Below are 17,626 nucleotides of genomic sequence, written 5' to 3'. Positions count from 1 at the left end.
AAATTGAAAATATTGAACTATATATATACACGCATATGAAGAAAGCTTATTTGCAAAAAGGGGCTAGATCCGCTTTTGACTAAAATCGAGTTATTATAGCATCACTGCACAGAATTTGAGTTATTTACAGTGAAAATTTTTCAACTCCAGATAACCGCTTGAATAGAAATTATCGCAAAATTAAATTTAGGTTTTCCATATACACTTGTGTGCAAATTCTCCGAAGTAACAAAAGTGGATGAGAGAGAGAGAGAGAGAGAGAGAGAGGATTAACAAGTCTGCTGTAAGGGGATTAACTAACTTCAACTGTTCACAAATTTCTCATAAATTTTGACCTTTATCCAGAGCTGCTATACTCTCCAATGGGCACATGAAAAAAACGAAACAAAACAAAACAAACCCATTCATTTGATTCCGTTGTTTTATTATTACCGTTTTACACAAATCACTTTAAATCAAGCAATTATTGAATTCATGGTCTTAATGAAAACGGCATGTTTATGGTTTCTTACATCATTTTTTCCCCAACTCTGACCGCTTTTCGCATTACATGTTATAGAGTTTATTGATGATAAATATATATATAAATAGATATCTAGCATTCATAATGCATCTTCAAATCTGGACACCCATCACTTCGTAATGAATGGAATTTATAAGATTTCACGGTGTTCCTTGTTTGATTACAGTACCTAGTTTACAAGCCCATTTTTGTACCCATAGTCCAAATAGTTTCAAGAGCTTCTCCGATTAACTGAACCTCTTGCACCGATTAAATTCGAAGTTAATATCTTCATCAGGGCCCCGTTGCATAAAAGTTGCTATTGGGGTAACTTTGCCATCAATGGTAACTACCATGGTAACAATACTCAACAGCCAATCAAAATCAAGAATTCCATGGAAGTTACCATTGGAAGGCAAAGTTACAATAATAGTAACTTTTATGCAACGGGCCCCAGATCATCAATGTTCCGTCCAGACTAAAGCGGGCGGACGTATAGAATCGTGTAGAAGGGGACAATCTTCAGACGCAGTCTGATTTATTGTAGCCCCGTAGGGCACGGTTGTAAGTCGATCTGGTAGACCGGAAGCACTTGGAACCAGCCATGTCACATTTGCACATCTCCACTGCGCACTGCGCGTAGGCGTAGTCAGGGCTATACGCGCTCTCGTCCACTGTGAGTAAGGAAAGGGAGGGAACTCAGTACAGACTTGACCAGACAACGTCATGAGAACAATCCCTCAAAATAGTGTGCTATTTTGGTTTAAAAACTATCCTGATCTCAAATAAATGTCATTTGTGATTGGTTGAAAACCCTTAGAATTATTGGTCCCGATCTCAAATAATTGTCATTCATAATTGGTTGAAAACCTTTAAAATTATTGGTCCAAATCTCGATGAGCAAAGCATACGGAAATAACATTGAGCGAAGCTGCCCTGTGATGTCGACGAGGTCTTTGCGTTATTAAATGCTGCGACAGTCTGAAATCACTTGGCTGACCCATAATGCAGAGATGCCACGTTTCTCAGTTGGCTGGGAGACGGTGGGAGTGAACTAGAAACTGCAAATTAGCGAAGCAACACAAGGCTGCAAGGGGTGGGAGTGGGGCGGATTCCCCGAAATTGTGCAATTTGGCGCAGACCTATTTATGCAATCTTATAATAGTATAATTCTCATCTTTTTGTGATGGAGGTGGTCCTGCAAGACATTGGAAAATTTTGCCACAATTTTGGTCATGGGTGAATGAGCCTACAGAATATATGCCTGACATGACTTAATTGGTGGCACAATTTTAAAAACCTTTGGATTATTCATTTGGAAAGGAAAATGGTTGTAAGATACAGCCTTGTAGGTACCCTCCAGCCCCCCCCCCCTCCAGCCCCCCCCCCCCCCAAAAAAAAAGGAAAAAGGAAAAAGTTTACCTTACTCAGATCAGCTCAAGCGGGCTTCTCGCCCAATCATTGATAGAGTTGCCGCGTTTTTTTTTTCTTTGTTTTTAGTTTGTGAGAAAATGATTGCTGGCCGGGTGAGCGTGAGACGGGTTGTTGGAAAGTTAGACTCACACCGTAGGCGTGAGACTTACAGGTCTGCATGATGGTGCTATATAAGGGACTTAAAAAATATACAGTACGATCCAACCTCAGGATCATAGCCCTCATCTTAAGACTTACAACCTCAGATGAAAACATTCGAAATAAACATTCAATATGTTCCCTCCTCCCTGCTGGCTATATTCATCCCCAAAATGAATGTCGACCACTTACTGCACTTGACGTCTGCTTCTGCGGTTCCGCAATTACTGGACTCGTACTTGTAGGGAATTGTGAAGGTCTGGAAATAGCCCCGACACATGTCACTGGCCTGCACCGTCGTGTAACATTGGTCGTGGGTTTGGCAACACCTGTTTCGAGAAGTACAAAAACCATAGATAATTGACCCGGGTCCGATTACAGTGCTTCCATTATCAGCGCTGTTAGCGTTTGCTTTTCGTAAAGAGGAGAAGAAATGAGGTAGGGATGTAATTATATTTTCTAATTAGCGATGTTCCCTTTTGTTAAACGTCTGAGGAGTTATTATTTTTTTTTTTGAGGGAATTCTATCAATCCGTTTATCACCTCCGATATGCCTGCTTTTCTGATTACAATGTGACCGCTCCAATAGCCATGACAACAAAATCATCACTTGGAGATAAAGAAGCAGTTTGTCGCTCGATATACATTGTAGTATCTTTTTTTTTTCAACTGCATAAAATAAAACAAGGAAGGTTTGATTAATTGTCTGTCCTTTTGTTTTTCTTTTTTAAATAGATTTCATACCATTGAAAGGCCTCTATCCATACCATCATTATGACAACAACAACAACAATAAAAAAACAAACAAACAACAAATTCAACCTTTTTGTATCCAGTGATATCGGTTTCAACCAAGGGGTGTCAACAGAAACTTAAAAAAAAATCATAGTTCTGCAGGCAGATGGTCAGGTTTTCCTCAAACCTCATCAATGTGTTCTAGTAACATTCTTTTGCATTCACTAAACCCACATACCTATATCATGTAAAATGAGGCATATTGCTCTTTTTTCCCCTTGTCGTCATTCAGTTATCTTTGATAAAGAATTAATTAAAATGGGAACTGGGTAAACGCTCTATGTGAGCAGCCCGATCGGGTTTTAGGCCTACCTGTCCGTGTCGTCCAGCGGGGTTCCATCGCCACCGATTCCGCAGTAACACCCGTAGTCGAAGTAATTGTACACGGCTCTTTTCTCGGACATGTCCAGGAGGCACGCGTACATATTTGAGAATTGACCTACATTCTGGGTTTGCGCACACTCAACAGAGCGCGCTAATAATGATAATGATAATAATGATAATAATAATAATAATAATGATAATAATGATAATAATAATAATAATAATGATAATAATAATAATAATAATAATAGTAAAATACTTGCAAAATACAGACAAGAGAGCCATTCACATTGCCCACTCAATATGGAAGAATCGAAACATTGTAGACCTACACCCATGGAACAGTGGGCTTTTGTTTCAAAAGCTTTTTCATAGCTTTTAAAGTTCGTTAACGATCGCCCTGACACTGTACCGGCATGCTAACCTGGAAACATTGAACTGCACATTACTTGAATATGAGACCATTCTGAAGCAAATGAGTTTCACACAATAGATATATAATGCACAAGGATGGGAACAATCATCCCCCAGCATTCCCACTGATTCCCACTGATCAGTTACTAGCCATCCCCTTTAAAAAGAATGAATGGTCTCAAAATCTCACCAAATGCTCCCAGAAGAAGGAGGAGAGACACACACCCAACAGTCTTCATGATTTGCTGCGATGCGACGGGCGAAAGATTCCAAAGTGAACAGTGCCGCCGAAATGAATATCTTGACACAACTGTTACCAGCAAGACGACAGACGGACACTGATAACGCGATGAATCATTAGCTTCAAGCTGTTATGCTTGCCATATTATTATGACTGATAATATTTCTCACTTATCACAACGCTTAGTAAATGCAAACAAACTCACGTTCACACGCTTCTCAGGCAGACACGCTCACAAACGCTCGAAGCTTCCAACTTTTCTTTTCATGACGTTATCTAAAACGTAAAGTAAATTTTACTTCCTGCCGAAGTCGTCGTTACGCATGGGTGTATGATCCCCAGTGTGACGAACTTTGAATAAAGTTGAAGCTCATGTGACTTATTAATAGAAGTGAGATGTTCGGTATAGTTACAGTACAGGCATTGCTAAGTCATTCACTGCCGCATGAGACCAATGTGTTCAGAATGCCGATGGTACCTGTAAGGAGTGGTTTTATGAGGGTTAAACAAACTTGTTATGCTCATTTACCAAGATGGCTACGCTCGAAAGCTACCATTCAACGCAAGTGTAAATATTTTTATTCTCTTTTATTTCTATTCCTATGAATATTATGATGATGATAATCATGCCCTCACAATTTTTCCTGTTTGTCAGATATGAAATTCGGAAATTGTAATTGTTACTATTAAACTGTTACTTCAGCAGCAACCACCACTTGAAGTTCATTCATTCCGATGTACGAATGCGACATCCGTTACTAAATCACAACAGATACAGAGCTACGATATGCATTTCGTGCATTCATCGATGTGTTTAGTTTGGACGTTTGAAAGCAGAAAACCTTTCAGAATGGTGATCAATATTGCATTATCACTTAAAGGACAAGGTCACCTTCATCATCATAAGGATTGAGAGAATGCAGCAATATTAGTAGAATACATCATTGAAAGTTTGAGGAAAATCGGACAATCCGTTCAAAGGTTATGAATTTTTGAAGTTTTTGTGCAGTCACCGCTGGATGAGAAGACTACTGTAGTGTATGATGTCACATGCGTACAACAATAAAGGAAAATATAAAGAGAATTTCACAAAATTTCATCTTTTGAAAAAAGTACACATTCCCTTGACTCGTTACTGACATATGTTATGGGTAATATCACTCCCATTGCCTTTAGAAAGAGGCAAGTCAAGTGCTCTTTTATTATGCGAAAAAAGTGAAAATATGTTGAATTTTCTTTACATTTTCTTTATACTGTTGTACTCATATGACATCACGAGCCTTAGTAGTCTCCTCATCCAGCGGTTCCAACACAAAAAATTTTAAAGATTCATAACTTTTGCATCGATTGCCCAATTTTCCTCACACTTTCACTGATGTATTTTACTAATATTGCTGCATTCTCTCAATCTTTATGTTTATGAAGGTGAAGCTGGCTTTGTTCCTAGGAAATATTTGAAGACAGTTACGGCTGGTTGTAAAGTTTGTGCTCCACTTTTGACGAGGTGATGTAGGTGTGATTGGTCTTTGTGTTGATTTACCGATGACGTAATCATATCCGATTTGACACAATTTCCTTCTTGTTTCTCTAATAAAATACTTTATCAGCGTCGCAATGAGTAGAAGCTATTTTATGCACTATGGTACTCAGTTGGTTAATTAAACGGCATAAACATAATGATTATGATTATGTTTATAACATATACACGCATATATATATACATATATATATATATATATATATATATATATATATCAAATGAGAGAAAGAGAGGGTGTAAATGAGTCTGCTACTAGAGCATTAACTATCACTTCAGCTTTTCACAAATTTGTCATAAATTTTCATCTTTAACTGAGAGAGAATTGGTTGCTAGCTTTCTCTTCACTCTCCAAGGGACACATAAGAAGAATATGATATAACCATTGATTTGATTCCATTTGTTTTTCGTTTATTATTCAGAAATCGCTTTTAAATTAAGCAACTGAATTCATCGCTGATGTAATGAATACGGCATTAGTTATAGTTTCTTGCCTCATTTTTTTTTTTCTGAACACTGACCGCTTTTCAGACCAATTTAGCAATGACGCATTGTCTAGTATTCTCAATGCATTTTTAAATTTGAATGCCAATCACTTCGTTTGAAATGGAAATTAAAAGAGTAGATAGTGCCTCTTATATAATTACCTAGTTTGCAAACCCATTTCTTTTTATCCCTTGTTCAAATAGTTTCATAGGATCCGTCGAAATAGAGCACTTTTTTGGTCAGAAATCACACTGATGTCAAATCAACGCTCTTGCATTGATTGAGTTCAAAGCGATAATCTTTGTGAGATCAATGTTCCGTCCAGGTAAGAGTAGGCAGACAGATTCGGATCCGTGCTGAAGAGGACAGTCTTTAGATGCAGTCTGACTGTCTGTAGCGCCGGAGATCCGGGTTGTAAGTCGACCTGGCCGACCGGAAGCACTTGGAACCAGTCATGTCACATTTGCACATCTCCACTGCGCACTGCGTGTAAGCGTAGTCAGCGCTATACGCGCTTTCGTCCACTGTGAGGAAGGAAAGGGAGGGAACTCAGTACAGGCTTGATCAGACGACTTCATTATAACGATCCCTCAAAACAGTGCGCTATTTTGGTTTAGAAAGTATCCCGATGTCAAATAAACGCTCTTTGGCCCGAATTCACGAAGGTGGTAGGGCCTACAATTTTTGTCCATGGTTTAAACCATGGAGACAAAGCCGTAGTTTTGTATGGGGCGCCAAGTGTCGCATGGTCTATTTCGTTACGAAATGAGTTATTTCGTCGACGAAATGACCGATTTCGTAACGAAATTGGTCGTGCGACACTTGGCGCCCCATACAAAACTACGGTCTTTGTCCATGGTTTAAACCATGGACAAAGATTGTACCACCTGCGTGAATTCGGGACTGAGTGATTGGGGGAAAAAAGCCTAAATCAACTGATCTAAATACATGAGCAAAGAGTAGGGCAATATCAATCGAGGTCTCGGGTTTATGCTGACACACTCTAAAATCACTTTGGCAGACCCATAATGGACGGGACTATGAGAGATGTTAAAAATGCACAGTATGCGCAAACCTCAGGACTTACGGCCTTTCGAAACGAACATTCATTATGTTCCCTCCACCCTGCTACTAGTAGTCGTCACCAAAATGAATGTCGACTTGTCCACTTACTGCACTTGATGTCTGCTTCTGCGGTTCCGCAATTATTGGACTGATACTTGTAGGGAATGGTGTAGGCCTGATAATAGCCCCGACACATGTCGCTGGTCTGCACCCTGGTGTAACATTGGTCGTGGGTCTCGCAGCACCTGTAGAGATACATTGTATACATGAATCTTGGATTACTGTCCCCGTTGTTGGGTCCGAGTACAGTGAGCCGATCATTGACCTTAAAGGGATAGTATAGTATTGTGGAGATGAAGATTAGACTTTTAACTTTTGCGAGATACCAAGAAACCACGTATGAAATAGTACAGAGCATACAATTCTAAGAGAAATTAAAAGTTTATTTGATGAAATTCGGTTTTGGAATGACTGGGACATCTAAAAACAAAGCATAACAAAGTGATCGCCCAGTTATGGATATCTCGGCCAATTCAAAACCAATTTTCATCAAATAAACGGTGAATTCCTCCGGGAATTACATGTTCTTTTATAGTTCATAAGAGGTTTCTCGTTGTCTCACAAAAAAAAAAAAAAATTTAGAAACATGAAATTAGGTCTTAACCCAAACCATACGATCCCTTTAATCAATTCTCGGTATCGCCAGTACCTAGGTGTCGTGCGCAGAGCAGCGTCTTAGATGCATTATGGGATAGCTCAGGGGACAAACTTACCCCGGTTTTGACGGCATAAATGAACTCAGGTCACATTCCGTCTTTATCAAAGGGTATTTTTTTGTTGTTGTTGAAGATTTCCTCGCTTTCCATCATGTGACCAGTACATTGAAGCCTAATTTTAAACTCTTTCTTAGTTGAATTCTAACCGAAGAAAAAAGCAGCAACAAAAGAAAAGTAGACGAAAATTGCATTGAAATGCATGGGAACTAAGACACACGCGCGCAAGACAACCGGAAGCGACAATGGCACCAAGGAATCCCACAGTGCATCTGAGACATTTTTTCTTTTTTCAGCGTGCGCAGAAGTTTTCTGCGCATTGGCGACACCGAGAATTATCATATTGCTTTGAACACCATTTCAGCGACTACAGTTGTAACAGTTACTCTGTGCTTCTCGTGAAATAAAAAAGGAGAAGAAATGAACGAGGGATGGAACTGTAGGCCTATTTTGTAATTAGCGATGTTGCTTTCTCTGTGTTGTTAACATCTAACAATCCGTCCATTACTTCCGATTTGCCCTACCTTTGTGACTACAAAATGAACGGTACACCACACAACAAATTCATTATAATATGAAAGTACAGAAGGAAATGTTAAACTGATGTAATATTGTTTGTACAGAGTAAAACTATAAAACCAACTATACAAGATAAAACAAAGAAGCTTGAATATTGCATTCAATATGGCGAAACCTAAGTAAAAAGCTTAGTGAAATGAGTCACATTGGTAACTGCATGGGGAAACATGCTACTGGTATATGAGCGGCCAGAGAGTTTGGTCAAGAAAACGGTCGGGTTTTTCTTTAACGGCCTACCTGTCCGTGTCGTCCAGTGGGGTTCCGTCACCGCCGAATCCGCAGTAACACCCGTAGCCAACGTAGTCGAGCCCAGCTCTGATCACGGGTGTGTCCAGGAGGCACCCGATCATCACTCCGAACTGACCTACGTTCTGCATTTGCGCACATTCGACAGAACGTGCTAAGAAATCACATGAAAAGGTGTAGTCACGAGGGTCGTTCTCGTTGCCAGTTTAATACGGAAATATCGCGACATTGTAAACCTACTCCCGTGCAACAGTGGCCTCTTAATTCCCTTCTTCGGCCTAAGTGATGTGGTGATCACTAATTTCAGAGAACTGAATTCCATGAACATTGATTAAGGCACTTTCTATCATGTCTCAAAAGAATGGCATTTTCAATAAAACGGTAATCATATAATGTAATGATGATTACAAAGGACCCCCACAAAAAAAAAAAGACATATCCCCATATCATAAGCAACTACAGGCAACAATAATTGCATTGCATTGGATTGGATTGTATTGTATTCTCCGTTAGAATATCCATAAAAACACATAATATACAGTTTACAAATATAATGAAAAAATATAATTTCATAAGCAAGCAAGATTTTGGTAAGAGGAGGCTGATGGTGTCTACATTGAAGTGATATGTACACCTGCCCTTTGTTGGTTTTTAGGGTAAAAATCTGTTTCTAATTCCGTCCGTGTTTTCTTCTCTGACCTTGACCACTGATGACAGGTGTACATGGCTTACTTGCCCATAATAATTATGCCATACACCCCTTTGCTTACATTTCGTACCCTTACAGCACTCAGCGTGGTAAGGAGCATTACAAATTCAATGTATCATTATGATTATTGTTATCATTATTGTTATTACTAACATGATGACCATTATCATTCCATTCAATATTGTTATTATTATCTCTAATGCATTGCACTTGTATGTGTATTTATTCATATTCCACAAAACAAATAGATCATAGAGTGATCAATCTATGAAAGTTGGAATCTGAAAATAAGCGTTAAAGAAATATGATGGAACCTACTTTAGGCAAGCTTGTTAAGCGTAGGTCCCAGTACTGAAATCTAGTGTAAAGGTTAAGATGAGGAGCACTGGTACAACAAATGACCAAAACATAGAAAAAGAAAATACTTGGGGATCTAGCAAATTCACCTCTAATGCATATTTGGAGGTAGGATAAGCCACGTGCTGCAAGCGGATGAATAGTTGTTATTATGGCATTATCAAATACAAAAATGATAATGATACAGTTCAGACAGTTACAAAATACATTTGTGTCCTCAGAAGAGACGGGGGAAGTATTGAGAAGAGAACACATACATCTGCAAATGATTACACACAAAAAAAAATCCCAGAACACCAGAAGAAGGGTCTCAAAATCTCACCAAGTGCTCCCAGAAGAAGGAGGAGAGACACACACCCAACAGTCTTCATGATTCCTGCGATGCGATGGACGAAAGATTCCAACGTGATGCGAGCCGAACGAACAGTGCCGTCGAAATGATGGTTTTGACACGACTGAGGGCGTCAATAGACTACTCCGAGTCTTGCCTAGTTGCTGGCGACGAAGGGACTAAGCAATAAGACGACGGACCTATGCTGATAAAGCCGATAAATCATTAGATTCCAGCTTTCATGCTTGCCAATTGTTATGTTTAATATTATTTCTCACTTATCACAACGCTTTGTGAATGCAAGCAACCACACACACGCTCACATGCATCGCACGCAGACGCGCGCACAAGCACTCGAAATGTTCCAACTTTTCTTGCCGTGACGTTATCTGAAACTATATTACAAAAGTAAATTTTACTTCATGGCCAAGTCGTCTTAATGCATAGACTCATATCCAGTGTGAACAAACTTTGAGTAAAGTTGTAGCTCGTTTGACTCATTGATGCATATGAGATAGTCTGTAGTCAATATAGGGCGTGGCTTCAGCATCTACTACAGTACTAGGGTTAATTTGTTCACAATGCCGATGGTACCTTCAAGGAGTGGTCCTGTAGAGTTCCGGTAAGTTCTGGTAAGTTCCGGCATAACAAAGTAGCTTGTTATGCTAACTTTCCAGGGGTGGCTACGCCCGAGAGTTGAGAGGCTGCCATTTAAAGTAAGTATAAATTATACTTTTATTCTCTTTCATTTCTATCCCTACTACGTTGTCATAAGTAATTCAATTTATCATTCAAGAATAATCAAACTTTTCCATGTAGCACGTGGATTACGTAAATTGAGTATTCCTATGCATGACAAGCCTCGTATAAACCCTAGACACAGGGTTTTAGTCCTCGATTGCTCAGAAGATTGGAATATTTCAATAAAAGTGCGTTCTATTCATGCTTTATTTTGAATGTATGAATTTTATCATTGATTAATTGGATAAATGCGTCTGGAGTTTTATGTACTCATTAACGTGCCTCTTGATAAAAATAAAATGAGAAACAAACTGTTTGAGAACATCAACATGCCATAGATAATATCGCAGCCATTTGTAATAGCGATGACATGGGTCTGTTCTATATTTGGCCTATATACAAGCAAGATGAATGAATTGTTTTTGATTACGTCAAAGCGGAACAAAGATTCTGTGTATCTAGATTATCGTTTAATTGCTATTTTAATCTCTGTTAATATGGGAATGCGCCCATCTGTCGGTAATCCGCGGGCAATGTCACCATATCTGTGATTAGACGTATTCGGCAGTCACATGTCTGGCTATTTGGTAGGCAAACATTCCTACCATGCTGACACTTTGTCCTTGCACTATGAGTTGCGTGTCCCCACATGAGCGAGAAAAATCAAGAGGAAACTGCCTGAAGTCGTAATGAAAAGCAGTATCGGTGCAGTCTTTCATACTGTCACCTATTGGTTGACGGGGCGATAGCTATACAAAGATGTCGTTTTGCCATCACCTGGTTAATGAACTATAGGCTGCATCCAATTAATCAGGTAAATCCGCAGACAGTGCTCAACCTATAATAGCGTTTATCATACGGGGTACATGTCCATCCTCGTTTCGAATGAATTAAAACCTTTATAGATATTGCTAGCTTCCGAGTTAAGAAAAAGATCGATGTGAACCTTGTGAACATCAAGGTAATGAGAGAACTGTAGATGATATCCAAAGTTCAGAGACTTTTACAGATATCACACTTTTCATGGAAAAAAAAAAACCCAAAACAAAACTGAAGACATCCTTTTCATTTCTCCAATTAAAGCAAATGCGGAAGATAACTGGAATAATTATTCATTTGACCCTTCTCCTGCATGACGACTGTATATATGCGTATCAAGGAATTAGATTTCATTGTAGCATTACCAGAAAATGCTTACATACGAGGCACTCTTTCAGGAGTTCACGGCAAAAAGTGGGAGGCGAGATTGGGTGTGGAGCGGGGGGTGGTTGTTTGTAATAAACATGTTCCTTGGGCATCTAAGTATCTCCGGTAGTTTTTAAAGCCCCCGGCATGAAATACTGTCGTGACTGACTTTTATTTAAGAGAAGAATATCCTTTTAGCATAATTGCATGAAGTAATCAGAGAAAATTATCGCAAGAAATGACAGCATACCATTAATCATCAAAACTGATCTTGTCTAAACCCCAATCGCCACGCCCACAGAAAAAACAAAAACAACAACTCCCAAGCAAAGCTGTAGTATTGCACGACCCTCTGACCTCACGTTCAGACAGTTATTTGGCTCATTTTCATGTTTTACATTGTCTTATTTGATTTCTGCAGCATTTGCGCATTTTGTGCAGTAGTGAGGAATTACATGTTTAAAGGACAAGTTCACCTTCATAGACATAAGGATTGAGAGAATGTAGCAATATTAGGAGAGCACATCATTGAAAGTTTGAGGAAAATTGGACAATCGATGCAAAACTTATGAATTTTTAAAATTTTTATGTTGGAACCGTTGGATGAGAAGACTACTGCAGGGTATGATGTCACATGCGTACAACAATATAAGGAAAATATAAAGAGAATTTCACAAAATTTCATCTTTTAAAAAAAGTACACATTCCCTTGACTCGTTACTGACATACTGTTTATGGGTAATATTATTCCCATTGCCTTTAGAAAGAGGCAAGTCAAGTGCTCTTTTATTATGCGAAAAAAGTGAAAATATGTTGAATTTTCTTTACATTTTCTTTATACTGTTATTATGGCATCATGAGCCTTAGTAGTCTCCTCATCCAGCGGTTCCAACACAAAAATTTTAGAAATTCATAACTTTTGCATCGATTGTCCAATTTTCCTCAAACTTTCACTAATGTGTTCTATTAATATTGCTGCATTCTCTCAATCCTTATGTTAATGAAGGTGAACTTGTCCTTTAATAGATGGAGCAGGAAGGAATAAACCTAATATAGACATATACATCTAGATTATCTAGATTATTATACTGTGGGGTAGTTTTGCTATTAAAGATTGCAAATACGTTGGGGTCAGTCCATTGACAACTTTATGTACAAGGACACAATATTGATATTGGATTCTCTGGGTCACCGATTGCTAGTCTAATCCCTCAAACATTATCTTGTGTGCATTATACCGTTCATAGTTGTTAATTTCGATGAGATCATGAAAAGCACTTCCAGCACGAAGTTGATGGAATTATTGAAAGTGGATATTTTTAGCTCACATATCAACCCTTACATTGTTTTTTTTTTTAAATATATAAATATGCTGTTGCGATAAAGTGAAAAAAAAAGCTCCTTTGAGGGGAGAAAAAAGTTATGGCAATGATCATTTAATTATGATAATGATGATGAAGAACACGGTTATTTCTGATTACCTGACGATACAGTTTATTGGACGAACTAAATATCTGTGACCATGGATTGATCGATATTTCTTTAAAATGATTTCCCTGATGAGACCTGCCTCTCTCAAATGAAGATGTGTGTTCAGTTGTATTGAAGTGCAAATTGACTTGTTGGATCACTAGAGCCTTTATGATTGAAATGTATCTTGTTAAAATTTAGGCAATTAATGCCTACAGATTATCCTGTGGAGAGATATGCAATGACAAAAAAAAAACAAACCAACAACAACAACAACAACACACAAATGGATAGATGTACATGTAGTTTTTTTTTCGTATTCATCTGTATTTTTGTGCAAAACATCAAAGTAATTATATGCTGTAACGAAATGTAGACAAAACACGACGACGCTTCCTTCGGCGCTTAATATACATGATACGTCACAAAGATTCTATGATTGTTTGTTTGTTTGTTTGCTTGTTTGTCTTTGTTCCGTCATGACGAGAAAGTCGAACTCCTTGCCACTTTCAGAAAATATATAACAGAAGAGCTTCTGAATAGAATTCATCACTCTTAACGTAAACTTGCCGAGAAGGCCTGTGAAAAGTGAGTGAAAAGAAACACAAAATATGCAAAGTGAAAAAAAAAAATGTATTTCAATTATCATTGATTATAAGCTATCTCTGCAGTCCGTATCTGGAGGCAACTAAACGAAAACCACCAAGCAAACATGATATTACAAATCTTTTATCGCCATATAGTGCTATCATAAATTCGGTGCTATAAATGAAAAGAATTTGCATAACTCCGTGCACATAACAAGACAAAATAATATGTAGCAAGGTCATTCACATAACCCTTTTAAATAAATGCATTAATGCAAGCAGGCGTTCTTATTCTAATACTGTGCTCAAGATATTAAGATCTTCGTCGTACTAATAGACACTTCACAGTGGCGCGGTAAACATGGCCGACAGTGGCAGTATTGTGCAGTGATATTGCTTGTCAAAGCTGTTAGACTTGCTGCTGTTTCATCTGTTTTATCTATCTCTTTATCAATTTGTCTGTCATCGATTTTAGCTTGGGTTGCGATGATTTGTGATGCAAGCAAATGTTACAGATTATGACCGATAGGACAGTTTCATCACAATCACATGTGTGCCAAACATTTTAACTGCAAAAGCGAGAGATCATGCTCTAGAACGCTTTTCTGTGACCCCGGAAGGAAACTATTGCAAGGGTCAAGAGTTCTTGCGATGACGCTACGCTGTCCCGACTTGATTCGTCGTTATTCCGACGCTTCTATCAGCTGCTTCCACTTTGTTAGTCTTGCTGCTCTTTGAAACAGTCACCAATATCATGGCGCTGATGGAAACTTCCAGAAACCTCTGACAGGTATTAAAGGCCAACCAGGGCCAGGGTCGGAGGGCTGATGGCCGGAAGGACTTGTCCAGAATCGACGAGGTCCAGTAGAGATTGCCTGTGGTCAGACAAGCACCTATGGCAGCGCTGGTGAAGATAATGGTGTTTAGCCGCCGCATCTTTGAGTCATCACCAGAGTTTCGCTGGTCGGACGTCGTTGTTTGCCCGCTGCTGCTCGCCATCAGGTTGCTTTTGATTTTCCACCAGACCAGCATGAAGCCGACGAAAAGAAGGATGCCCCAGAGGATGAACAGCAACTGACAGACGGTGATGGCGTACTTTGCAGAGTTGTTATAAGCTACCAGGAAATCGGAGAAGATGACGTAACCGAGACTGACGCTGATGATGGCGCAGAGAACGGACGGGCGCTGTATGCGAGGGGGCGCTAGAGACAATCGCGTTGTTTCGAGTAGCAGCAGGAGAAGGATGCTGAATGAAGACACCAGGGATGGCCAACCGAGAGACCAGAGAATGACCCCAGATGGACACACCAGGATCTTTCTTGTCCCATAGGGGTCAATCCCGATGGACATTGTCCTCGCGCCCGTTGCGACGAATACCAGGGAATGGAGGGCAATTCGGAGACTTGACAGCCGTTGCGAGGTGACCTGCTCGCCTCTCTCTCCGCTCTTGCATCGCCTCCATATCAGCATTGAGAGCATACCGCAGGAAAAGGTGGCCAGGGAGGCGAACGCTATGGTGAAAGTCACCACGTGCACCGTCCACAAGGCACCCCACGTGGCAAAGGCATCCGGCCAAACGGGATGGGGAGCCGGCCACTTGCATCGCGGGGATGACGGGGGATTGTCGTTGGCGACCGTGCCGTTGCTGAGCCAAACCTCAAAGTCCGTTGTGTTCGTCGCCATTCCTTCTGCAGTATGAATAATGTAGATAATGATATATGACGTGATCTTTATCGACAGAACATAGGACTTATAATATGAAAGACAGACACGCATGATGGAGTAAACTTTTTAAACAAGAAATCAGGCAAAAATAGCGACTATATAGACTTCTGTGTTCCGTTGAGCGGCTGCAGTTGACAGATTGACTCTACAATAGTATTGATGACGAATCTTCCTGTGGACAGCACATCCTTCAGATGTTCTCCTAATATGACTTTTTTTTTTTCTTGTCAGCAAAATAAGCAATGAAAAAGGACAGAGCAATGCTTTTCTTTTTGGCAATCGTCTGAATGATGTCTTCAATGCTAAACCGAATGCCCTATTCGTATGTTCTGTGACGCGTACTGACATTACGGAAATGTGATTTAGGGAAACATCGTGTAATGAAATTAGGGATGTGGGATTGTAGGGCACTCACTGAAGCACAAACACACTAAAGCTATTAAGTCATGCATAGTCAGCAGTGGACATGAATGTTATGCTGCCACTCTTACCCCGAAAATTCAAGTTTAAGGTATGCGTTAAATTGGACTATTCAACCCCTTTAGATTTCGTTGTTTTATTCCTATTCGGAACTATATAATGAGTATGGAATAAAATTATTGAAAATTTGAGCTGACATTTATCATGTAGTGTCTTAATACTCACGGCATTTACCTGTAGGCCCTGGCGTTATCCTCATTAAAATCTACTAGAATAAAGATTTATGTGGTCACCATTGATCACGGAAATTCGAGATGTTTGCACCGAAAGGACATAGACTCGTACTCAATCATCAACACATGCCTCGAATCAGTCCACTATTCATACAATCAATATCTTCGTGGACTAATCTGTGAGGGGAAAAACGAAATAAATTGATCATGACATCAGGGCGAGGGACAATCTTATTTCACCGCAAGCTTCCTACCCTCCTCATCAATGTTGATTCATGGATTTAAATGAATGCCACAGCTCGTCTAAATGGCTTTCGATAAAGGACCTGCCGCTCTAATGTAAGCATTCTATATGCGTATTTACCTCGTAAAATCCGTCCCAATTTATGCTGCACCCACTACGCTTGTTGGGCGTATTATAGCCAGCACGTGGCCTCACAACCCCATCATACAATATTTCCTATTCATAAGGAAGACCAGTGAAGACAGTGTCGTTATTGTTCTAATTCATTCAAAATGCAGGAATAAGATTTTCTTTCTTTTTCATCGTAAAGTACATGTAAACAGCAATCTACTAAATATGTCATGAAGAATTGTATTTTAATCTGATAAGCGATCAGTTTATTCTAGTATACTTCAAAAAGCATGCCGTATTGATGATATCAGCGAAACTGAAGCGAGATATCAGTAAAAAACTTGAAGGAACTTATAGAAAGGTTATTGAATACTTCGCTTTAAAGTTGACAGTTTATGACTGTATGGTACATCAAAAGAATAGACTTTAGAGGTTATACTATAATTTGCGTATGAATCTTTTGATTTGCCTGAAATGAATTCACACTTCATTTACTTATTTTGGTTTTGCTTTTGCGTTTGTGTTTTAGTGTTTCCTTTGTTTTTCCCTCTTTTTCGGGAGGGGGGGGGGGGTGAGGGGAGCGGGGGAGTGGAAAATAGGGGACGAGACAGCCGTACAATTTGCTTCCAAATCGTGTTTTCCTAAATGACAAACAAGAATCGTTTTGTCCATTTTATGTCAGGTCAAAAAAGGCATAATGATACCATTGCAATAGCTATATTACATTATAAGTATCCGAAGAATCTGAGACAAAAATATTTGCCTCATATCTCAGACTATCTGTCTCTGCTGCAGCTCCAACATTGTCCAAAGCTAACCCTGCATACAATATTTTCCTTCTCCTCTCTCTCTCTCTCTCTCTCTCTCTCTCTCTTCACACTTATCATCCACTCCTTTAGCATTGTTCAGCCATTCCAAACTCTCTCTGTCTTTCTCCCTTTCACTCCTTCTCCCCCCCCCCCCCCGTCTTTCTCGCGTG

At 39.4% G+C, this 17,626-nt stretch overlaps 2 protein-coding genes across 2 annotated transcripts; both read right to left on the bottom strand.

Annotated features, from left to right (window-relative positions):
- Positions 1–1,024: 1,024 nt before the first annotated feature.
- On the bottom strand, positions 1,025–8,665 carry LOC140237082 (uncharacterized). The gene is made up of 6 exons (XM_072317022.1): positions 8,526–8,665; positions 7,045–7,181; positions 6,252–6,395; positions 3,182–3,344; positions 2,267–2,403; positions 1,025–1,176 (listed from the first exon to the last, which is right to left on the bottom strand). The coding sequence occupies exons 1-6, from the start codon at positions 8,663–8,665 to the stop codon at positions 1,025–1,027; spliced, it is 873 nt and encodes a 290-aa protein (XP_072173123.1).
- A 5,884-nt stretch (positions 8,666–14,549) lies between these two features.
- Positions 14,550–15,597, bottom strand: LOC140237081 (uncharacterized). Its single transcript, XM_072317021.1, has one exon. The coding sequence runs from the start codon at positions 15,595–15,597 to the stop codon at positions 14,572–14,574; it is 1,026 nt and encodes a 341-aa protein (XP_072173122.1). The 3' UTR covers positions 14,550–14,571.
- Between the last annotated feature and the right edge of the window lie 2,029 nt (positions 15,598–17,626).

The sequence above is a fragment of the Diadema setosum genome, chromosome 13 (assembly GCF_964275005.1).
Source record: "Diadema setosum chromosome 13, eeDiaSeto1, whole genome shotgun sequence".
NCBI classification, from domain to species: Eukaryota; Metazoa; Echinodermata; class Echinoidea; order Diadematoida; family Diadematidae; genus Diadema; species Diadema setosum.
The sequence above is the reverse complement of the archived record's forward strand: the minus strand, read 5'-3'. Positions and strand labels throughout refer to the sequence as shown.